At 37.1% G+C, this 23,459-nt stretch overlaps 1 protein-coding gene across 7 annotated transcripts in view; it reads right to left on the bottom strand.

The window, feature by feature from the left end:
• Positions 1-23,459, bottom strand: part of tspeara (thrombospondin-type laminin G domain and EAR repeats a) — a 34,303-nt gene that overhangs the window by 8,420 nt on the left and 2,424 nt on the right. Inside the window, exons 2-11 of one of the 7 annotated variants that reach the window (XM_087256572.1) lie at positions 21,037-21,111; positions 20,615-20,882; positions 12,609-12,692; positions 12,472-12,518; positions 11,973-12,199; positions 10,568-10,658; positions 9,555-9,711; positions 5,703-5,834; positions 2,657-2,889; positions 1,490-1,679 (exon numbers count right to left, since the gene is read on the bottom strand). In XM_087256572.1, coding sequence (XP_087112698.1) covers positions 1,490-1,679; positions 2,657-2,889; positions 5,703-5,834; positions 9,555-9,711; positions 10,568-10,658; positions 11,973-12,199; positions 12,472-12,518; positions 12,609-12,692; positions 20,615-20,726 — 1,273 coding nt within the window. In that variant the 5' untranslated portion in view covers positions 20,727-20,882; positions 21,037-21,111. Of the gene's footprint in view, positions 1-1,489; positions 1,680-2,656; positions 2,890-5,702; positions 5,835-9,554; positions 9,712-10,567; positions 10,659-11,972; positions 12,200-12,471; positions 12,693-20,614; positions 21,155-21,186; positions 21,422-23,459 lie in introns of those variants that run through there. The other 6 variants (XM_087256567.1, XM_087256571.1, XM_087256568.1 and 3 more) reach the window with 6 other exon arrangements.

The following is a 23,459-nucleotide window of genomic DNA, read 5'->3' as shown; positions in this document are numbered from 1 at the left end:
AAGATTTTGTTTATACTGTTTATACTTTTTATTAAATAGACATAGGTGGAACATATTCAGTCAGGTCGTGAACGCTGTTTTGTTTTGACATCGGTTTAATAGCGCTATAAAAAGTGTAGTACAAACATTTCTGCTGCTCGTCACGGTCACCTCCCAAAACTCCTGGTCCATGTTGAAAAGATCATATTTATGCAACACAGGCTTACTGGAAATACGTGCTTCAGTTTACATTTGCAAATATTTAGTACAGCAAATGACTTTTGACTGCCGTTTCGAGGTAAAATGAACACTACAGGGCAGTATGATGGCTACAACTGTTGTTCCTTTTCACACTAATGATATTTACAGGCAGGGGCACTGCTATGGGGTGGGGAAGTTAAGACGATTCTAAGGGCCCATACATTTAAGGGGGCCCCAGAGACATTATCAAGGGCCTGCGCCAAACCCCCCAATATTTTTGCACAGTTACGATAGAATATATGACAAATTCGTTTGTAGAAAAATTCGTAAATTCGTTCCAAAGAGGACTTTAAAAACACTGATGCATGTTGTTTGTTGAAAATATTGTAAATGTTAAAAAAATCATCCCGAAACAACAAACTTCCTAAGAGAACTTTTTTCAGCATCATTTTTGACTTTTCATCAATGCAGCCTCTACTCTACTCTGGCATTTAATAGTATTATCGATAGTTCCACTACAGTTTTTGCATTTGAAAGTCTTTTGTGCTCACAAAGTGACGTATTTGAGATTGTCAAAAATTTACACAGCAATCTCCAGCGGTTTGTAAAAAACATTAACTGTAAGGAGACGTAGTATAGTGTACATATTTGTCGGTTCTCACAAATGTGGCTCTGGGCACATATATAAAAAAAGGATATTCTTAATCAACATAAATTATGTTTCTATTCTAAAGCCTCTATTCATTCTAAAGATTATTTGTTTAGGATTTATAAAAAAAAAAAACTGCCTAAAAACTGTTTGAATATAAGAACTATTATAATTATGCACCATAATTAGGTGAATTTACACAAGATGAGCGGGTGTGAATAGCACTCGCGAGAGAAATTTGAGGTCTGAAAAGTGTACACAGCGGCCTTTGCTGGATTCGCGAAAACAAAAACTGCAAAAAACGTACCTCCTAGGAGGTATTTCGTGCTCTCCGGAAATGTAGACGAGTTTAATTATCCACAATGAGCCTGTTATTAAGTTTTAACTTTACAAATTTAAGTGGATTGAACATAAAACAAATAAGTTGTCCAAAAAAATTCTGTTGCTACAAATTTTAATTTTAATTAAATCAATTTAATTAATTTAATTGATCGATATCTGAAAAATCATTTCACTAAAAAAAATAAAAAATAAAAATTTAATAATGGTGCATAATATTTATCCTTAACCACCACAGGAATTAACACTTTAAATACATTCAAATAGAAAACAGCTGTTTCAGTGATTAAGAATCAGTCCACCGTGGTAGGAGGAACCAACCTGTCCGGTGATTAGCCACAGCCAGAAAAGCTTCATTATTAATCTGAAAGGCCTCCCAGTCGCGAGCGCTGTGTGTCTCCAGAGTCTGATATGGCACAAACTTCAGCCTCTTATTACTCCACCTATAGACCACAGACAGCTCCGGCTCTCCATCTGCAGGGCCCATAGAGTTCGACACCGCCAAAAACATCTGGCACACACACACACTTATAAATGAGCCATACAGACAAACACAGATACAGTTTCCCTTATCAGTCAGCCTGTCATTTGGCTATCATCAATCCCGCTTGCTAAATATAGAACAATATGAAGATCAGCTGGGAGATAAACCGCACCGTAAACCTCCTATGAGTCATAACTGATACAAATACACAGACTTTATGATATAACAATGATAACAGGAGCTGCAGGTTTCAACAGACCTTTTATGACTTCCTATTCTTCAGATTTGGAGGTTCTGCGTGATATAATTAAGACTAAATAATTACACTGCAGACAGACAGATGCGTATTCATTCGGGGAAGGGGAAATTAATTTCTGCGACTGACTATACTGGTGATTTATAGCTACTGCTTGCATGTATTAACACCACATCAAAACTAAAATCTGTCTCCAGATGTGTGGAAAACCTGTGGAAAATGCTGAACCACATCTACTGGATTTCTAGATCTGCCCCGTCTCTCATTCCTGACTGCTAAGCCTTCCTTAACATTTCACCTCAGGCTGATTTTCTGCCGGTAGTTTTTTCCCCCCTAATAAAGTGTCAATCACTTCTGTCTGAAGATGTAATATATTATCACTTGATATTGTTTTGTTTGTTTGTTCTACATTTTTAAAAGACTTGAAATCACTCTATTTACAGATTTTCTCAGTCACTTTGGTACATTTCTCAGATCAGAAATTCTCAAAACTCCCTGTTTAATCTTCACATCATTGTGTCAGTAGTTCACATCAGAAAAGCAGTTTCTCATTTCTTTGAACAAGTTGCAAATGCTTTCGTACATCCATGCAAAGGATTGTGCAACTCTGTGCTCTTTCCTACATTATTAATTGCTGATGTCATGTTGATCAAAATGTATTATTTTTCGTCTCTGTCTGAACGTAGAATGTAGAAAAATATATTGTTTTCTTGAAGACTTCAGACTCAGCATTATCATCACTTCTCACCTTCTTCCCTATAGTGAACTGTTTCCAGGCCTGTGCCTTGAAGGTGCTGATGTTCTGGTAGAGCTGGAAGTGTCCGTGGCTCCAGCGGTAGATGCCAGAGCCTGGTTTGATGGCCCGATGAGCCATAGCGGCAAACAGACCCACAGAGGGGATCTGGAAGAGCTCAATATCCAGCGTCTCAGAGCTGGTGTACAGGTCCTGGTGATCATCCACATAGTCCAGTCTGTCTTTGTCTGAAGATTCAATAGTGGAGAAAATACTTAGAAACTACTCGACAAGAAACTTTGATGGTTTTAGTGATGATAATAATTACTGGAATTACCTTCCTCACAATCTACATTCTTAGTAAATTGACTATGCCTATTGTGATGCAGTTTTGTTAGCTAAAGGATTACACAATAGAATTAATGTTAAATATAAATATGACATGAACTAATTCCTAGAATATACTTCTTACATTATTTTTGTTTCTGTAAGTAGTAATCCATACCGAATCTCAAATGCACTGCAAAACAAGAAAACACCCCTGCTGATAAATCCAGCTTAAACCAGCCTAGGGTGGTTGGCTGGTTTTAGCTGGTCGACCAGGCTGGTTTTAGAGTGGTTTTGGCCATTTCCAGGCTGGTTTCCAGCCATTTCCAGCCTGGTCTTAGCTGGTCTGCCTGGGAGATGACCAGCTAAAACCAGCTTGACCAGGCTAGCCAAGCTGGTAATCCAGCCAAAACTAGCTATGTCCAGCTTAAACCAGGCTGGTCAAGCTGGTTTTAGCTAGATTTGGCTGGTCATTTTCCAGCCTGACCAGCTAAGACCAGGCTGGAAATGGCTGGAAACCAGCCTGGAAATGGCCAAAACCCCTCTAAAACCAGCCTGGTCGACCAGCTAAAACCAGCCAACCAGCCTAGGCTGGTTTAAGCTGGATTTTTCAGCAGGGACATGCAAATAGAAAAGCAATAACAAACTGAGAAAACATCATCATCAGTTTGACAAAACACACGCTGGACAACAGAGTTAAGGAAGGCAAGGGAAACACGCCGTAATGTTCACAAAACAGTATAACAAGATGCAGCCACAATGTGTGTGTGTGCTGTCTTTATATCCCATTTGATTAGTCCTGAACAGCTTCAGCTGTGTGTGTTTGCAATTAAGGTGAATTGGAACAGGTGTGAGAGTACAAGTATGATGGGATTTGTAGTTCATTTGGTGGCAGATTTGTCAACATAGGTTGGAAATGTAGCCCTGTATACATTTTTGGAGATTGCAAAATATGTAGCCAGAAGTATGTTTGGCTGTATTTTGTCTTTAAAATGAACACTACGGGTGTCACGTTTAGCGTGATCAAAACAATAACAAAAAATGGGAACAAAAGATAGCAGATTCAAGTGCAGAATTTAATGATATATCGTGCAGAAAACAGTGACAAAAATCCAAAATTATCAAAGAGCAAAGTAACTAACAAACAAACAAAACAAGAAACTAAGACGGGTTAACACGAGACTATAGCAAAACACAAGAACAAGAAACTCGGTATGCAAGACTTACTAGGACTGGAGACAAGAAAGACAAGGAAGACAAACGATGCGATGATCAACAGTGGTGGAATGATAGAATATATAGTCCAGATAATCAACGGTAAAACAGATACAGCTGTGATGGCAGATCAGTGTATGCACGTGGTAAGTATGGAGTTGTAGTCTCTTTGAGACGCTGTAGTTCCTTCTAAGTCCTGTTGAACTACAGCGCCCTCAGGTGGTCACTGACCGTCATGACAACGGGGTTATATGATATTGAACAGGGTTCAAGTCCGGTAAAGAACAGTTCCAGAAAGCAGGTAAGACCAAAACAGAATCCAAAAAAATTAAATAAACGAGTAAATGACAGGGTGAGAATGTGGTAAAATGTGGTAAAATTCAGGTGAGATCTGTTCTTTATCTGGATTGCTTTTTAAATTTGTTGGTTGGGTTAAGGGATGGAGGAGAGTTGGTCAGTCGATCGGTCTGTCAGTCAGTTGACATCGACCTCTGGTGGATTTACATGAGAACAGCAGGAACGAATGGCACTCGCGAGAGAAATTTGAGATCTCAAAAAGCGTACACAGCGGCCTCTAGGGGATTTGCGAAAACAAAAACTGCATAAAAAAAAACACAGCTCCTGGGGATGTATTTAACGGTCTCCAGAAATATATATAGAGGTACGTTTTCATGAATCTGGATTAAGATCTGTAGTTCTCCAACGATCTGCATGGGCTAGATCGCTGTTGATTGTGACATTGTCAAACTGTTTCTCAATTTGTTATTGTTTTTCTATTTGCAGAGCCTTTGGCCCTTTACAAACTACTTAATTCCTTGTATCATCACAAAATGCACTATATAGTCATTTAATCTGCTAAATGTAAAGATATTAACATAATATTAACATCAGCAACATGGTTTTCTGTAATGCTTTTTGAAAACATGTCTTATTTTGTTAAGAGAAATAGGATATTATATGAGAAAAGGTTTGAAACAAGTAAAGTGTGAGTAAATGATATCAGAACTTTTCATTTTGAGCGAACTATCCCTTTACCCTGCTGAAAAATCCAGCTTAAACCAGCCTAGGCTGGTTGGCTGGTTTTAGCTGGTTGACCAGACTGGTTTTAGAGGGGTTTTGGCCATTTCCAGGCTGGTTTCCAGCCATTTCCAGCCTGATCTTAGCTGGTCAGGCAGGAAAATTACCAGCCAAATCCAGCTAAAACCAGCTTGACCAGCCTGGTTTAAGCTGGATATAGCTGGTTTTGGCTGGACTCCCAGCTTAAACCAGGCTGGTCAAGCTGGTTTTAGATGGTCATCTCCCAGCCTGACCAGCTAAGACCAGGCTGGAAATGGCTGGAAAGCAGCCTGGAAATGGCCAAAACCCCTCTAAAACCAGCCTGGCCGACCAGCTAAAACCAGCCAACCAGCCTAGGCTGGTTTAAGCTGGATTTTTCAGCAGGGTAAACCTAAAAAAGGTTTTTGCATATTTAATTTTTAAAAGGTCAAGTTTTCATCAAAATGGTCGAAAGTCTTCATACCTTGCAACATTGAGTGCCAGTTTGTGCCGTCACACAGGAAGAGTCCTCTTTTGAGAGTGTCAAACCAGAGCTGTCCCTGCTCCGCTGCAGTGCATGCTGGTTTAGATCCCAGAGTCACCCGAACCTCCGTCTCTGAACATCATCATCAGAATTACATTAAAACATGTCGTATTTAATGACATCTGTGTTTGTAACTGATATTTGAAAGGCATTGGAAGAAAAACTTGTATTGGATCTAAATCTTCCAAACAACACAAATGCTAAGCTAATGCTAATTTTGTCATGCTTACAATCCAAAACACCATGTCTGTTCTCAGACTGTTCTCTTCTCCTCAGACTGTGTTAAAATGTTTGGGGTCTAATTGTATAAGAGATATGTGAAAGCGAGTTAGAGAAAGATGGAAGATGGTTTGATCTGCATTTAATTGTGCCAAAGCTGTTGTCAATGCCTGATTTGATGCAATTGTGAATGCTGAAATGTACAGACAGGCTTTACATTGTCATGTAATTTCTACTAGAAAGCACCTAATTTGTAATAGTTTTGTTTTTCAGCATGATAATGACCCCAAACATACTGCTATAATGAAATCATATTTGAAGAGAAAAATCCTAATGCTAATTTAGTCAGACTTACAATCCGAAACAGCACGTCTGTTGTCCTCAGACTGTGTTAAAATATTAACCAAGGCATGCAATCAAGATCAAAGTTGCCATGAGCTCATTTAAATTGTCAATCTAAACACAGTGTTGTTAGTCATGCCCAACATGTGCCAGCGTAAACTCCCTCATCACCTGCACCAACTGAACGGCTGACAGCTCTCACTGCTAATGCTACAAGCTCTGTTTTTCTTTTCAGAGCTCAACAAGTGTCAGATGTTTAGTTTGGGATGATAACTCAATCTGACCGTATCTGTGTCATAAGTGTGGTCTTAGGCACCACAGATCTGTTCTTTTCTTCTAAATGTTGTCCATGGCTCCAGTCACAATAATTTATTTATTTTGTGATGGTTCATTGTAACTCTGTGTTAGCATTGGCTGCGGTTACCTGTTTAACCAGCCTATTTAGCTTCAGATATCTGTTTTAAAGGGATAGTTCAATCAAAATTAACATTTTCTCTTCATTTACTAACTCGTGGTTGTAAACTTTTATGATATTCTTCTTTTAAAATCAAAATAAGATATTCTGAAGAATGTTGAGGATAAAAAACAGCAGATGATGTCAATAGGAACAAAAAGTACTGCAAAATAATGGAAGTCAATGGCAGTTTTTTTCCCCAACATTCTTCAATTCAATTCAATTCAATTTAAATCAAATCAATTCAATTTATCTTTATTTCTATAACGCTTTTACTAGATTGTGCCATAGCAAATTATAAGATTACAGTAAATTGAAACTGTGTCAGTCCAGTTTTCAGAGTTTCAGTTTAGTTCAGTTCATTGTGGTTTAATTTTCACTGCTGAAAGTCCAAACACTGATGTGTTAAGGACCCAATTTTCATTTTTGGGTGAACAGTGCCTTTAAGACTTAACATGATCTTAATTTTATCACATTGGACTTTATTCAACCTTAAATACTTTTTTATTGTAGAATTTCGGTTAGCGGGAGATGTTAAGCAGACAATGTATTAATATGACTACTTATTGACATGCAATTGCAAAAAAGCCATGTTACTAAAGCCATGTTTACATCTTGCGTTAAAGAAACACTCTACTTTTTTTTAAAAAAATAGGCTCTTTTCCCTGCTGAAAAATCCAGCTTAAACCAGCCTAGGCTGTTTGGCTGGTTTTAGCTGGTTGACCAGCCTGGTTTAAGACCATTTCCAGCCTGGTCTTAGCTGGTCAGGCTGGAAAATGACCAGCTAAATCCAGCTAAAACCAGCTTGACCAGCCTGGTTTAAGCTGTACATAGCTGGTTTTGGCTGGGCTCCCAGCCTGGCTAGGCTGGTCAAGCTGGTTTTAGCTGGTCATCTCCCAGCCTGACCAGCTAAGACCAGGCTGGAAATGGATGGAAACCAGCCTGGAAATGGCCAAAACCCCACTAAAACCAGCCTGGTCGACCAGCTAAAACCAGCCAACCAGCCTAGGCTGGTTTAAGCTGTTTTTTTTAGCAGGGTTTACAAGTCTCCAAGAATTAAACAGTTGAGCTTTTTTTCATTTTTTAAACCATTCAGCCAATCTTATGGTCCGGTGGGATCACTGTTAGCTTAGCTTAGCAAAGATCATTTAATCTGATTAACTAGTGGTCTAAAACTCCTGAAGGGCCGCAGCTCCGAGGGCCGCACCAACCACCTCCAACTCACACCTGCTTAATAGTCTATAATAGTATTGAAGAGCTTGATTAGTTGGAGAAGCTGTGTTTGATTAGCGTTGGAGCAAAACTGTTCAGAGCTGGAATCGAGTTTGAGACCCAGGCCTGGATTGGCTAATCGGGAGGACTGGGAGAATTCCCAGTGGGCCGGTCTGTTTCTTGGCAGCGAGGGCTGGTGTCCTCAGATGCCTGCACTCTCAGGAGTCACACTTTTTATTTATTTATTTATTTGACCATAGCCTCACTGTTTTTATTCATTACTTTGCCGAAGCTCTGCTCTTATTATTTATTTTCTCGAAGGCCCCGTGAGCAAAATGCAGCTTGCAGGTTAACTATCATTCCACCCCAAACAATGGCACCTTAGTAAATATAAGAATTTGAATGATTAATATTAATGAATATTACACCTGCTCAATGAAAAACAAATGATTCACTATATTAATAAATCTGACATAACTTGATCAGAAATCTAAAAACGGGAGAAAAAGAATAAACCATCACCATTAGAAAGTAATGCCGTGGTTAAAAGAGTCTTGCAGATGATACTTGCAATACTTATTTTTTATTCCAACTGCAACAGCATAACAGCGCCACTGGGGTCTAGTGGTCACTGTTGAGACCTATGGATTCGATGATTAGCATCTTGCTCAAAGATTTTTAAAAATGTACTACGCAATGATACTATGCAAATTCTAACTATTGGTGCAAGGGTAGGGCTTCTGACTGGGGACTACTTTTAGGTGCTGGGTAATAACAACACTGGATAGTTTGCTGGAATGAGACTATAGAGATCCTAGCCATATCAGCCTAGAAAATAGCAAGTTTTTTAGTACACGATGTAACTACAGAAGTGTCAAGCTTTAAAGAGAAAAATTCACAAAACTCTTCGTTAATTTTTTAGCTAAATGCTAATGGTCTTATCCGATTCAATGATCTATGCTAAGCTAAGCTAAAAGTGCTCCTGCCAGACCCGGAGATTGACTGAATGGTCAAAAGCTCAACTGTTTAGCTCTAGTGGAGTTGTAATATGAAGCTATTTTCAAAATAAGGGGGAGTGCTCTTTTAAATACAGGTATTTCCAAAGATGCAATTCAAAGATGAAGGATGGTCTCATGGGGATAGAACAACATGTGTATTCATTAATTAATAACATAACTATTACATATTAGTAATAATGAATTAATAACATGAATTAATTATTCACAGACCTTTCATTTTTGGGTGAACTAATCCTTTATCCTTGCCTTAAAGGAATAGTCATATTTAATATTCTGTATTGAAAGTCACTTGCCTAGTGGTTGGCCTGAGCATAAGTCGATTAACAGCACATTTTCATTTATTCACTGATAAAAAATTAGTTGACCCAACTTAAAATTTTAAGACAATAAACTTCAGGTCATTTTTGAGTTTAAGGTCAGTAATTAGGTTGAAACTTGAGTCAGTTAAAAAATGTCCTGAAGTTTGTTACCAGTTGAGTCAACTTTTTTTTACAGTGTGTATGAACTGCTCATTTATCATTATTTGAATAAAACATTTAGTTTTACCATATGGAGGAACCAGGACGTCGTTCATGTGGGATATCGCTGGCAAGTTTGACAGAAATGTAGGGACTGAAAGCTCAACTAGTGATGGTCTGGACGAAGGGCAAACACGAGACGTTGCATCGGATCCAGGCAGCAGGACGAGCTGGCGCAGCAAACCCTTAAGAAAGAAGACAGACTATCAGGTGTACACTGATTACAATATCTATCTATCTATCTATCTATCTATCTATCTATCTATCTATCTATCTATCTATCTATCTATCTATCTATCTATCTATCTATCTATCTATCTATCTATCTATCTATCTATCTATCTATCTATCTATCTATCTATCTATCTATCTATCTATCTATCTATCTATCTATCTATCTACAGACAGACAGACAGACAGACAGTGTCTGTCCATATATACACTCAAAAAATACTTTTTTTTTTTTGCTCATTCAAAATACTTTTCATCATTCAATAATTGGGACAACCTAATTTTTTTTAATGTTCAATCCACATACATTTGTTAGAAGTGTTAAGTTAACCTAATCAATTTGTGTTGGAACAACATGAATGAATTGTGTGGAACCCTGCATTTTTTACAGTGTATACTAAGGCACTCGTCCTGCGGCCTCGTACCAACGCACCCCTCCCACCAATGCTGATATACAACCATATCGCACTGCTACTCATGTGATATTGCTCATATATATTGATCTGAATTGAACACTTCCAGGGTTTTTACAATAAGCATTTGCAAAATGTTCCTTATTGAGCAGGGGTATCAAAAAATGTTATCAAACTCAGCAATTTAATTTTAACCCTTCTCCAACACACTGACCTGGTTTAACATGTAGGTTTTAAACAAGCCTGTAGGACCTAATTAATTGAATCAGGTGTGTTTAATTAAAGATATAGCTGAACTCTGCAGAGCTCAGAGGCCCTCCAGGAACTGACTTTGACTGCTGTGCTATAGAGGGTTATTTAAAGCAAATAATTATGAAAATGAGAATAGAGAGCTCACAGAAAACAGGCCTTTCCACTTCCTCCGACTTCCAATGTGAAACCTGGAGCCTCCAGTGCTGAGATCAGAGGGAAACGGCTGTTTATGGACCCTGGAAGACATCAGTGGAAGTATATTATACACAAAACACATTAGATTTGTATTAAACTATCATATATTTCAATGGGAAGGATCCCCGCCTTTAGAAATAACAAATCTCAGGAACTTTTTTAAAATGCCACCTATGTACAAAATTTTCATTTATTCATCACAGCTAATTCATTAGAGAATATAAACACATTTTGGCCAACAAATAATATTTTTTTAAATCTTTAATTCGTATATTTTCCTTCGGCTTAGTCCCTTATTTATCAAGGTTCGCCACAGCGGAATGAACCACCAAATATTCCAGCATATGTTTTACGCAGCAGATGCCATTCCAGCCACAATCCAGTACTGGAAAACACCCATGCACTCTCACATTCACGCACTCCTAAAACTACGGCCAATTCAGTTCATCCAATTCACATATGGTGCATGTCTTTGGACGGTGGGGGAAACCGGAGCACCCGGAGTAAACCCACACAAACACAGGGAGAACATGCAAACTCCACATAGAAATGCCAACTGGCCCAGCTGGGATTTGAACCAGTGACCTTCTTGCTGTGAGGCAACGCTAACCACTGAGCCACCATTCAATAGCCCAACCCCTGCTCAATAGCTAGTTGGCATTTCTGTGTGGAGTTTGCATATTTTCCCCTAGTTTGCGTGGGTTTTCTACTTACATATTAAATCTACTTAATTAATCCACTTCGTCTTAAAATTCAGATGTTCAATATTCAGGTTAAGAAATTCAAATTAGGAAATTAAAATGAAAAAACATGTAATGGCATATAATATTAGTTTTTATTAAATCTCAATTGTTAATAATTACAATTAAGATATATTCAAAAAGGCGGCAACACCAAAGCTCCAAAAATGCCAATTTATTAAATTAAAAAGGCGTATGCCTTGTATCAGGCTTTTTAAATTTAAATAATTAAATAAATGGACATTTTTTAAGATTTGGTGTTGCCGCCTTTATGAATAAACAGTATATTTTGCACTTTTTTGCTGTTTGGCTTAGCATCCAGTTAAAGTGATGTGCATGTTTTTGTATATTTTTTCAATAATTAAATTGAACAAAATTCAAATTCAGATTGCTTTGGAATATTTTAAGCTCCTTGTTGTTTGACAGATAAAAGACCAGAAAAACATGCAGTTTAGTTTTATTAATTTGTCTTTAGTTATCAAGCAAAAAGTTACTGACAGTTTAGCATACTACATCTTTTGATAGTAACTGATATAAAATCCGGGTGTAATATTGCAAGCATGTAGAACTCATCTAATAAAAATAACCGTATTTCTAGTGTTATCACAGACTCACAGTTCCAGTGGGATGCCGCAGTCAAGAGTGAGGGTGGCATGGTGACCGCTGACGGCTAACACCATGCTGTGCCAGTGGTTATCTGCCATACGGACTCTTTTAAAGCTGAGACGCTCTTTTCCCGTCGAGCCCTGATAGATGAGATGGACCTTCTCTTTAGAGAAACGCAGGCCAAGCAACAGCTGATTGACATCCTCCTTCACCACAGCGAGCAGGTACTCATTCCTCTGAACGACAGCAAGGACCGAGAGAATCCAGAGAGGCAAGAAGATCATCAGGTTTGCAACACTTTTAATTGCACAACATGAGTCAGAAAAATATACATCACTACACTAAAATCCAATCATAGGCTCTTAAATATATTTGAATATCTGAATTAAAATAACAAATTTCAAAGTAAAAATGTGCAGACCTAATATAGTAATCAAGCTGACCTGTAAACAGAGATTGTGGCTTTAAATGTCTAAGTCATTAAAAGCATTCATTACTATAAGTGTACCTTCACTCTGGTGTGGGGCATTTTTACAGTGGCCACAATGGAGAATTCTGCAGGGAAGTTAGGGCAGTTAACAAAGAGCTGAGACGACGGAAAGGTTAGTGTCTGTGTGGGACGGAAGAACTGGACTCCACGAGCACCTCCCTCCTGCACCATTCGAACCCCAGCCTGAGCCTCTCCGTTACGGGGCAGCACTCGAGACAGCAGGTCCACCGGATGGAGATCTGTAGAGGGATAAGAGAAAGATTTAAAGGGGACCTATTATGCCCATTTTTACAAGATGTAAAATAAGTCTCTGATTTCCCTAGAGTGTATATGTGAGGTTTCAGCTTAAAACACTACACAATAATTTATTTTAAATGAATAATAATTAAAAATAATAATTAAAAGTAATTCTTTGAAACTGCCCCTTTTAGGGTTTGATCCAAATTTTGCCATTTTGGTGACTGTCGCTTTAAACTCAAATGAGATTGTGCTCCCAGCTCTATTTTCAAACATCTACTTTCAGCATATCTGCAGATTCAAAACAGGACTAATGCTATCTCTGTGAAAAAATAGTTTAAGTCAGTGGCTTAGAATAAGGCAGTCTATAGAGACTACAATGCTCATTTGTGCATTTGTGCCTCTTAGGCTGCATTTACACTGCAGATCTTGATGGTCAATTCCAATTTCTTGAGTGTATCTGATTTTTTGATGATCCGCTAACATCATCTTTTAAATGTGACTTGTATCTGATTGTCTGCATTTACACAGCAACGGAAAAGGTGCAATGACATGGAAAAAAACAGGCGCTGACTAATAATAATAAAAGAGCGCTGTTTTCTCCATTCCTGAATTTAATTTGTTCACAGGGCTACAAATTTTTTTTATTATTCTTCTTAACAGGTTGTTTTACTATAGTTTATGACAGAAAAGTTCTCATTTGGCCATCTTGTTTTAATCTAGGCCTTTTTAAACCAGTAGGCATCTTAATCGTAATGTCCATGGTGTGATTTATGCATATGCAACAGTTTTATATTAGTTTATATTTTTTACGTGGCGGATGTTGATCTCTCTCTCTCGCTCTCTCTCTCTCTCTCTCTCTCTCTCTCTCTCTCTTAGCTTTTTTAGTCCTTGTGTATGAGATATAAGGTTTGGGACTCTGCTGAAGTCTTCTGAAATGAAAGCATCACAGTTGACATCAGTTTTTAATGACGTGCGACTCGCATTGACAGGTGAAAATCCAATCTACCTGCTTACACTGCAGACACGCGGGCACGGATCCGAATCTGATAAATCTCTACATATGAACAAGGCCTGAATCTGATTTGAGTAAATCAGAATCCATTAGATTTTTTTTCCAGCCACATCTGATCTGTGCCACATGGGAGAAAAAAATGTGAATTGAATCACTTGAACCATGCAGAATAAATGCAGCCTGAGTCGCTGACATTACCTCTGCCTCAAACTTATGGCTTAAAACTCTAAAGGCAGATCGCTGCTTCTCACTCAGGGCTCTCTATGCTAACGAGGAAGAGATTGTCTGATGGGTGAGACTTTCCCCCTCCGATGACATGAAGAAAGAGAGTGCATGTGTCATAATTTCAAGTATGTTTGCTCTGGAGTTAAACATAAACTCTAGATCAAACCCTTATTGACAGAACATATAGCTGGTTGGATTTGTTTGACTTTTAGACTCTACTGTGAAACTACAAGTTTGTGCAGGATAACTCCTTTTAAATATTAATTATAATAATATACTAATTTTTAATATACATAAACCATTTATTTTTGTTAGTTATTTATTCCAGCCTTAGTTCTTGCACAAAACCTCCAGATTTATGGGCACTGTAAAAAAAATTACCCAGTGTAACAACAACAAACAACAATCCTTATTTGCTTTTGCTTTTTCTTGTTCACTCAACATTTGAGAATAAGTCAGTAATACAAAAAACATGTAGTTGGGTTAGCATAAGATTATTAGTTTTCTGGAGAGGTGAACAACTCCGTTACAAAATTTTTAAAGTTGTGCCAACTGAAATTTTTGTCTGCAGAACTGGAATGTCTGAAGTTGAGTGAACTTTTGTTGTACTAAATTTTTTACAGTGTGCATTATTGTATTGTGTTGTATTGTATTGTATTGTAGTGTAGTGTAGTGTAGTGTAGTGTAGTGTAGTGTAGTGTATTGTAGTGTATTGTAATGTAGTGTAGTGTATTGTAGTGTATTGTAGTGTAGTGTATTGTAGTGTAGTGTAGTGTATTGTAGTGTAGTGTAGTGTAGTGTATTGTAGTGTAGTGTATTGTAGTGTAGTGTAGTGTATTGTAGTGTATTGTAGTGTAGTGTATTGTAGTGTAGTGTAGTGTATTGTAGTGTATTGTAGTGTAGTGTAGTGTAGTGTATTGTATTGTAGTGTAGTGTAGTGTAGTGTAGTGTAGTGTATTGTATTGTACTGTAGTGTAGAGTATTGTAGTGTAGTGTAGTGTAGTGTGGTGTAGTGTAGAGTAGTGCATTGTAGTGTATTGTAGTGTAGTGTAGTGTATTGTAGTGTATTGTAGTGTATTGTAGTGTATTGTAGTGTAGTGTATTGTAGTGTAGTGTATTGTAGTGTATTGTAGTGTATTGTAGTGTAGTGTATTGTAGTGTAGTGTAGTGTATTGTAGTGTATTGTAGTGTAGTGTAGTGTAGTGTAGTGTATTGTATTGTAGTGTAGTGTAGTGTAGTGTAGTGTAGTGTATTGTATTGTACTGTAGTGTAGAGTATTGTAGTGTAGTGTAGTGTAGTGTGGTGTAGTGTAGAGTAGTGTATTGTAGTGTATTGTAGTGTAGTGTAGTGTATTGTAGTGTAGTGTATTGTATTGTAGTGTAGTGTAGTGTAGTGTAGTGTAGTGTAGTGTAGTGTATTGTAGTGTATTGTAGTGTAGTGTAGTGTAGTGTAGTGTAGAGTATTGTAGTGTAGTGTAGTGTAGTGTGGTGTAGTGTAGAGTAGTGTAGTGTAGTGTAGTGTAGTGTATTGTAGTGTAGTGTATTGTATTGTAGTGTAGTGTAGTGTAGTGTAGTGTATTGTAGTGTAGTGTAGTGTATTGTAGTGTAGTGTAGTGTATTGTAGTGTAGTGTAGTGTATTGTAGTGTATTGTAGTGTAGTGTAGTGTAGTGTAGTGTAGTGTAGTGTATTGTAGTGTAGTGTAGTGTATTGTAGTGTATTGTAGTGTAGTGTAGTGTAGTGTAGTGTATTGTAGTGTAGTGTATTGTAGTGTAGTGTATTGTAGTGTAGTGTAGTGTAGTGTAGTGTAGTGTATTGTAGTGTAGTGTAGTGTATTTTATTGTATTGTAGTGTAGTGTAGTGTAGTGTAGTGTATTGTAGTGTAGTGTAGTGTATTGTAGTGTATTGTAGTGTAGTGTATTGTAGTGTAGTGTAGTGTAGTGTAGTGTAGTGTAGTGTATTGTAGTGTAGTGTAGTGTAGTGTAGTGTAGTGTAGTGTATTGTATTGTAGTGTAGTGTAGTGTAGTGTAGTGTATTGTAGTGTAGTGTAGTGTATTGTAGTGTAGTGTAGTGTAGTGTATTGTAGTGTAGTGTATTGTAGTGTAGTGTAGTGTAGTGTATTGTAGTGTAGTGTAGTGTATTGTAGTGTAGTGTAGTGTAGTGTATTGTAGTGTAGTGTAGTGTAGTGTATTGTAGTGTAGTGTAGTGTATTGTAGTGTAGTGTAGTGTAGTGTATTGTAGTGTAGTGTATTGTAGTGTATTGTAGTGTAGTGTATTGTATTGTATTGTATTGTAGTGTAGTGTATTGTAGTGTAGTGTAGTGTAATGTAGTGTATTGTAGTGTAGTGTAGTGTATTGTAGTGTATTGTAGTTTAATGTAGTGTATTGTAGTGTAGTGTAGTGTAGTGTATTGTAGTGTATTGTAGTGTAGTGTAGTGTATTGTATTGTATTGTAGTGTAGAGTATTGTAGTGTAGTGTAGTGTAGTGTATTGTATTGTATTGTATTGTAGTGTAGTGTATTGTAGTGTAGTGTAGTGTATTGTAGTGTAGTGTAGTGTAGTGTATTGTATTGTAGTGTATTGTAGTGTAGTGTAGTGTAGTGTATTGTAGTGTAGTGTAGTGTAGTGTAGTGTATTGTAGTGTAGTGTAGTGTAGTGTATTGTAGTGTAGTGTAGTGTAGTGTAGTGTAGTGTAGTGTAGTGTAGTGTAGTGTAGTGTATTGTAGTGTAGTGTAGTGTAGTGTAGTGTAGTGTAGTGTAGTGTATTGTAGTGTAGTGTAGTGTAGTGTAGTGTAGTGTAGTGTAGTGTAGTGAAATCCATACATTTGGCTGAACAGACTTTTGGGTGAATGTATTTTTACCTCTGCGGATGAAAATAGCTATTAATAGAGTTTATCTTTAGAGTCTTATCTTTTTATCAATTTTTAAGTATGCAAATTGCCTTCCATGCAAAATATACAGAGGAAGAGAGAGCGAGAGACTCTCCCTTACTTTATCAGCTCTCTCATACTAAACTTTACAAAATCAGTTTATTAGCTGCAATTCAATAATTCCTTCATTCATTTTCATTTGGCTTAGTCCCTTTATTCATCAGTGGTCACCACAGTGGAATGAACCGACTACTTATACAGCATACAGTATGTTTTTCACTGCAGAATTCCCTTCTAGCCGCAACCCAGTATTGGGAAACATTGACAGTGACAGTGCTGACACTGAGCCACCGTGTCGCCTGGAGTTTAATGATGATTTAAGTACTATTTTCATGACTTTCTTCTTTAGAATAACACATAGTCCTAATCTAAAATATATAGAATGTTGGTCACACTTTATATTAAGTGGCCTTAACCACTATGTATCTGCATCAAAAAATAAAAACAATGTACTTACTGTATTAATAGTGTATTGCAAAACACTTCTAGTGCTCTTGATTTGGTGGTATGGGTTTAGGGGTGAGTTAAGGTGTAAGGGATGGTCAACAGTGCAATTACAGAAATTAATTACAGATGTAAATACATGCATGTAATTAACCAACCATAAATACAATATATATATAATACAATATAATATATAATACAATATATATATATATATATATATATATATATATATATATATATATATATATATATATATATATATATATATATATATATATATGTATGTATGTATTTACACAATAAGCACATTAAAACAAATCATTAATTTCATTGTAAGTACATATTAGGCCACTAAATATAAAGTGGCACCAGATTTTTTATATTCTGTCATCACTTACTGACCTCCACTTATTCTAAACATATCTGAGTTTATTTATTCTAATAATAACAATATATATTTATTTATACTGTATATATATTGGAAAAAAGGCTGAAATCTAACCATTGTATTTAGTATTTTTTATTACCATAGTATCCAGCATTTTTTTTAAATATCTTCTTTTGAGGAAAAAAGAAACGTATTAAGGGTTGAAACCACACAAGGAGTGTAATAGTGAGCATGTTTTCATTTTTCAGTGTACTATCCCCTAAAATTTACATTAGTGTTCAATTAACGACAGCAAACATGAGGATGCAACTGATACTCTTTATGCTTCTTCCTCAGTTTCCTAACTACAAATACATGAGTAGGGTTCCTCAAAAAAGAACACTGATGACAAAGAGATGTCATCTATAGATGTTCAGTGACAGGGCTGCAATTTCCTAAACATTCCCAGCATTCTTTGGTTCATCCACATTATTGTGGTTTTTACAGCTTCTATTGTCATTCCGCTGATCTCATTGTCTTAATAGTGGAACTAGATGGTTTGCTCTTGACATACAAAAGCAATATTTTCAAATTTCTTGGTGAACATTTTAGCATTTTTTAGTTTTTTTCACATTGGTATCTAATGTAATTGCCTTCGCGGTATGAAAATAGGGGTATTTGTGCCCGAGGGATGTCGCCGGGTTTGGGAAGAGACCATACTGAATTATGGATATATCTCTCTGCTTGTCTTACAATTACATGTAGTAAGCATTCATTTTATTCTGTTTAGTGACATTGTGGGGGTCCAGATGATACACAAAAACAAGTTTTTTAATTATGAGATTTTTTGTACAACGTTTTACAAATTTGACTGTTTGCATCCACAATCAGAACTTTTATCAGCTAATGAATATCAAAAATGTTGACAATACATCCAGCTTTAATCACTGTGCATCCTTAGGAATTCATTCATTCATTTTTCTGGGCTCTCTTTATTCATCAGGGGTTGCAACAGCGGAATGAACTGCCAACTTATCCAGCACATGTTTTACACAGCAGATGCCCTTCGAGCTGGACACCGTACAGGAAAAACCTTATATACTGTGTGTGTGCGTGTATGTGCATGTGTATGTGTGTATACAGTATAAATTTACTTTAGTAAGTAATTTTTTGTCAAAAATACCCTGCTGAAAAATCCAGCTTAAACCAGCCTAGGCTGGTTGGCTGGTTTTAGCTGGTCGACCAGCCTGGTTTTAGAGGGGTTTTGGCCACTTCCAGGCTGGTTTCCAGCCATTTCCAGGCTGGTCTAAGCTGGTCAAGCTGGAAAATGACCAGCCAAATCCAGCTAAAACCAGCTTGACCAGCCTGATTTAAGCTTGATATAGCTGGTTTTGCTGGACTCCCAGCTTGGCTAGGCTGGTCAAGCTGGTTTTATCTGGACATCTCCCAGCCTGACCAGCTAAGACCAGGCTGGAAATGGCTGGAAACCAGCCTGGAAGTGGCCAAGACCCCTCTAAAACCAGCCTGGTCGACCAGCCAACCAGCTTAGGCTGGTTAAAGCTGGATTTTTCAGCAGGGATGTATATTTTTATTCATCATTTTCTTCAATAAATTGATTTTGCACTAGTAATTTATTTCAGGCTTGGCATAATAAGCAAACACTTGTTTTCATGGTTTATTTTTTACACCTTTTTCTTGTGTTCTGCCTCTAAGAAAGCAGGTCAATTGAACAATCAATATTTCCAATGATATAAAACAATTCATTTCCCAGAGATGGGTTGCGGCTGGATGGGCATCCGCTGCGTAAAAACTTGCTGGATAAGTTGGCGGTTCATTCTGCTGTGGCGACCCCAGATTAAAAAAGGGACTAAGCCGACAAGAAAATGAATGAATGAATGATAAAACAATTCAATAGTGGCATTATAAAAGGTTAAAATCTTCCAAATCAATACATCTCTAATATCTATGATCAGATCTACAAAATAGTTACCTACAAAAGTGTATTTTAAAAATATGACAGTAAATGCACTTATAATAAACAGATTGTTATCATGCTAACCACTGATATAGGTAATTGTTAAAGATGCCGTCATAGTTATTGCTTATGAAATATGAGAGATATGATGTGTGAGAAAAATCCTCAAATTTTTGCATATTATTACCAGTGGAGCTACAATTTTCTAATCATTAGAAACTTTAAAAATATAGGATAGAAATGGGTTTAATTAGTATAAACAAATATAAATATAATCATTAGTCGTTAAATATAGTCTAAGCAAGACAAAGCAGTTTTAAATGTCAAAATATTTCAATGAAAAACAAATAAAATGAAAGTATTTAAATGAGATGTAAACTTTTTAGCCTATTTTAGAATTTGATTTAATGACTAAATTAATTATTTCTCTAATAATTTAAACACTTTTTCTAATAATGTCTGAGTGAAAATTGTTTTTACGCAAAATAATTTTATGTCAGTTCATTCATTTTCCTTTGGCTAAGTCCCTTTATTCATCAGGGGTCACAACAGTGGAATGAACCGCCAACTTATCAAGCATATGTTTTACACAGCAGATGCCCTTCCAGTTGCAACCCAGTACTGGGAAACGTCCATACACACTTATCCACACACACATACTAAGGCCAATTTAGTTAATTTAATTCACCTATACCACATGTCTTTAGGCTGTGAAGGAAACAGGAGCATTCGGAAGAAACACAAACACGAGGAGAACATGCAAACTCCTGACAGAAATGCCAACTGACCCAGCCAGGGCTTGAACCAGCGACCTTCTTGCTGTGAGGCGACAGTGCTAACCACTGGGCCACCATGTCACCTCACAATCAGTTTAATAGTTATCAAAACACAAAACACAGCGAAACTAAAATAAATCAGAAATGAACTGCACAAGTAGCATTGCTTCATATACATGTACTGTATCTCACCTGTACAGGGTTTCCATGGCACTACAGTCACACTTCCTGTCAGTGACATCAGCAGCAGCAGTAGAAATGTAAGTAGCCATGATGATGGCAGCAAGTCATGATGTCCTTCCATTACCCTGTTGATTCCACAATAAAAGATGTCCTTACAAATGTCTGACTCGCCACAAGTGTATTCGGATAACTCAAAGCTCTCCGCTGGTCAAGATGCCTTTATGTCCTGTATTCTTAAGCTCCTGAACTGTCCAGAATGGAGTTTGTCCTTCATTGTCTAATTTTGATAAAACAACTAACATAAACTGCAGTAATGTTTAAAAAAATACTTAAAAAATAACAAATAATCGATCAAAATTCATGTCCTAAGAAAGTTTTTAATTATTCACCCAAATGCTAATCATTAACAAAAAGAGTTGGAGCCAAAATACTTTGTGAAGGCTTCAGTCAAAGATCCTCAAGCTTTGTTTCTCAGCGTTTCCCGATGTATCTGCTTCACCTGTCACCTGTAGAGTAGGAAGAACATGTTCACACATCACAATTACAACTGAGAGCTCAAGGGGCAAACGTGCTGTATTTACAGAGACCATGTCAACATGAGAGGAGGGGCTCAGAAGGAGGTACAGAGCCAGACAGAGAGAGAGAAAGATTTCCTGGAGTCCTAATCTCAGCATTTCTCTGCTTCATCATAACCCCCTCCTCCTTCCCTCTGTTTTATTTTCTTCCTCTGGGTGGAGTCCCTCTCGGTGTCCTCATCTGATTCACTCTCACTTTCTGTTTTTCTCTCTCTCTCTCTCTCTTGCTGACCTTTGATGTGTAGTCAAAGTGTTCCCTAACAACATGTACAGTTGAAGTCAGAATTAATAGTCAGTCTTTCTGAATTATTAGCCCCCCGTATATTTTCTCCTAATTTCTGTTTAACAGAGAGGATTTTTTTCAGCACATTTCTAAACATAATAGTTTATGACTCATTTCTAATAACTGATTTATTTTATCTTTGCCATGATGACAGTAGATTATATTTGACTAGATATTTTTCAAGATGCTAGTATTCAGCTTAAAGCGCAATTTAAAGGCTTATCTAGGTTAATTAGGCAGGATAAGATAATTAGGCAAGACATTGTATAACGATCGTTGGTTTGTTCTGTAGACAATCAAAAACAGAAATTGCTTAAGAAAATTAATAATATTGATCTTTGATTTTAAAAAACTGCTTTTATTCTAGCTCAAATAAAACAAATAAGACTTTCTAAATAAAAAACAAATGGAGGAAATACTGTGAGAAATTCCTTGCTCTGTTAAACATCATTTGGGAAATATTGAAATAAGAAAACATAAATCGCAGGAGGGCTAATAATTTTTCCTTCAACTGTATGCGTGTATTCAAAACAAGTTGCTTTCTTCATCTTAAATGCTTACATTTTTATAACAAAGCTAATTAATAGAGATGTAAATTCTGAAATTGCACTGTGAACTTTAAAGGTTCAAGAAACCCTCAACTACTTTTTTTGAGATTTTAACCGATTTGTGTGTGTTGAGCATCAGTTAAGACAATGTTAGCACCTGTTAGCTTTAATTGTGGGGAAAACTGGATAATTTTGAGCTTTTGTCAGCTAATTTCAGCTTCCGGGTTTAAAATGATTTTTGGGGCAAGATCAAAATCGGTGACATATCGCAAAACTGCAAGTGCAAAGATGACGCGTCGGTTTCTCATTATAATTCATAGCGGAGTTTTCTTATCCTATGATAAGAGTCGGCTTCTTAATTATTCATGACTGCATGTGCTTTCCGAAGGCAAGGCAGACCTGCCAGTGCCAAGCTGTGAGACCCTATGCTGATTGATGACTGGGTGAGATTTCGTCCACGGACCCACGGCACACAGTATTTAGGAATTCATGAAGGCTCGTATGTGTTTGTTCCCATAATCCACGGGGTTTGTTGCATGTTTTTCCCTGCGATCCTGTCAGGGCCGATACAGCAAAGCTGTTGTTTGCAGCAAGCATTTGAGTCGGTAGAGCAGTACAAGAATTGGAAAATGGCAGACTTTGTCCTTTATCAGTGGAGTTCGTTCACATTTAGACACATCGCCGTGCTGCTGTGTTCGCCTAAATCCTCCAGATTACCAGCAGGGCTAATGGTTAAAATACACAGGGCAAGAGACCTGCTGCATTGAGTCTGCATTCAGACCTGGAGATTGAGGGAGAAGTCCTCATTTATAGTGTTTATATGAACACGATTATCTTTAAATTGTAGTTGTGTGTTTATAAAATGACAAATGACAAACATAGCAGGGCATGAAATTACTGTTTACTGTTTAAACGATGCAAACAATGGGCTCTATGCACAGCTAGAGTTTTTTAGGCAATGATGAACTTTCGTTGAAAGCTTTATGTGACTGTCTTAATTTCATAAAGTTTCTTTTACAGCATCAATGTTGTAAAGGAATTCAAATATAATCAGTTAAATAGACTGAAACATCCATTTGGTTGTTAAAGCGTAAAAGAGACAAAAGATGATTTAAACGCAGGCGAGCACAGAAATTCCATGGAAAATACTAGGGTACAATTAATTTCCATATTTTAAAGACATGGCACGAAAAATATAATTTAATGCAGAACTTCTTGTTTGGTCCGAGATTCACTTTATATCGTATCTCAGCCAGGCAATGAAGGTCGCTGTTTTTTAAAGAAATCAGATCTTAAACACGGCAATTTTGTATGGGATGACAATTAACCGGAAGCTCTGAGGCTGGCGGACTGAATTTAAAAGTCTGTGTTTTAAAGTCTTAAACGGAATATTGAGTAGGGGGGCTTGGGTTTACTTTTGCGTATCATCCACTCATAGCAAAATGGTA

Source organism: Danio rerio, chromosome 6 (genome assembly GCF_052040795.2).
Source record: "Danio rerio strain M-AB ecotype USA chromosome 6, GRCz13ab, whole genome shotgun sequence".
Lineage (NCBI taxonomy): Eukaryota > Metazoa > Chordata > Actinopteri > Cypriniformes > Danionidae > Danio > Danio rerio.
This window is presented reverse-complemented; position numbering and strand designations above follow the sequence as displayed.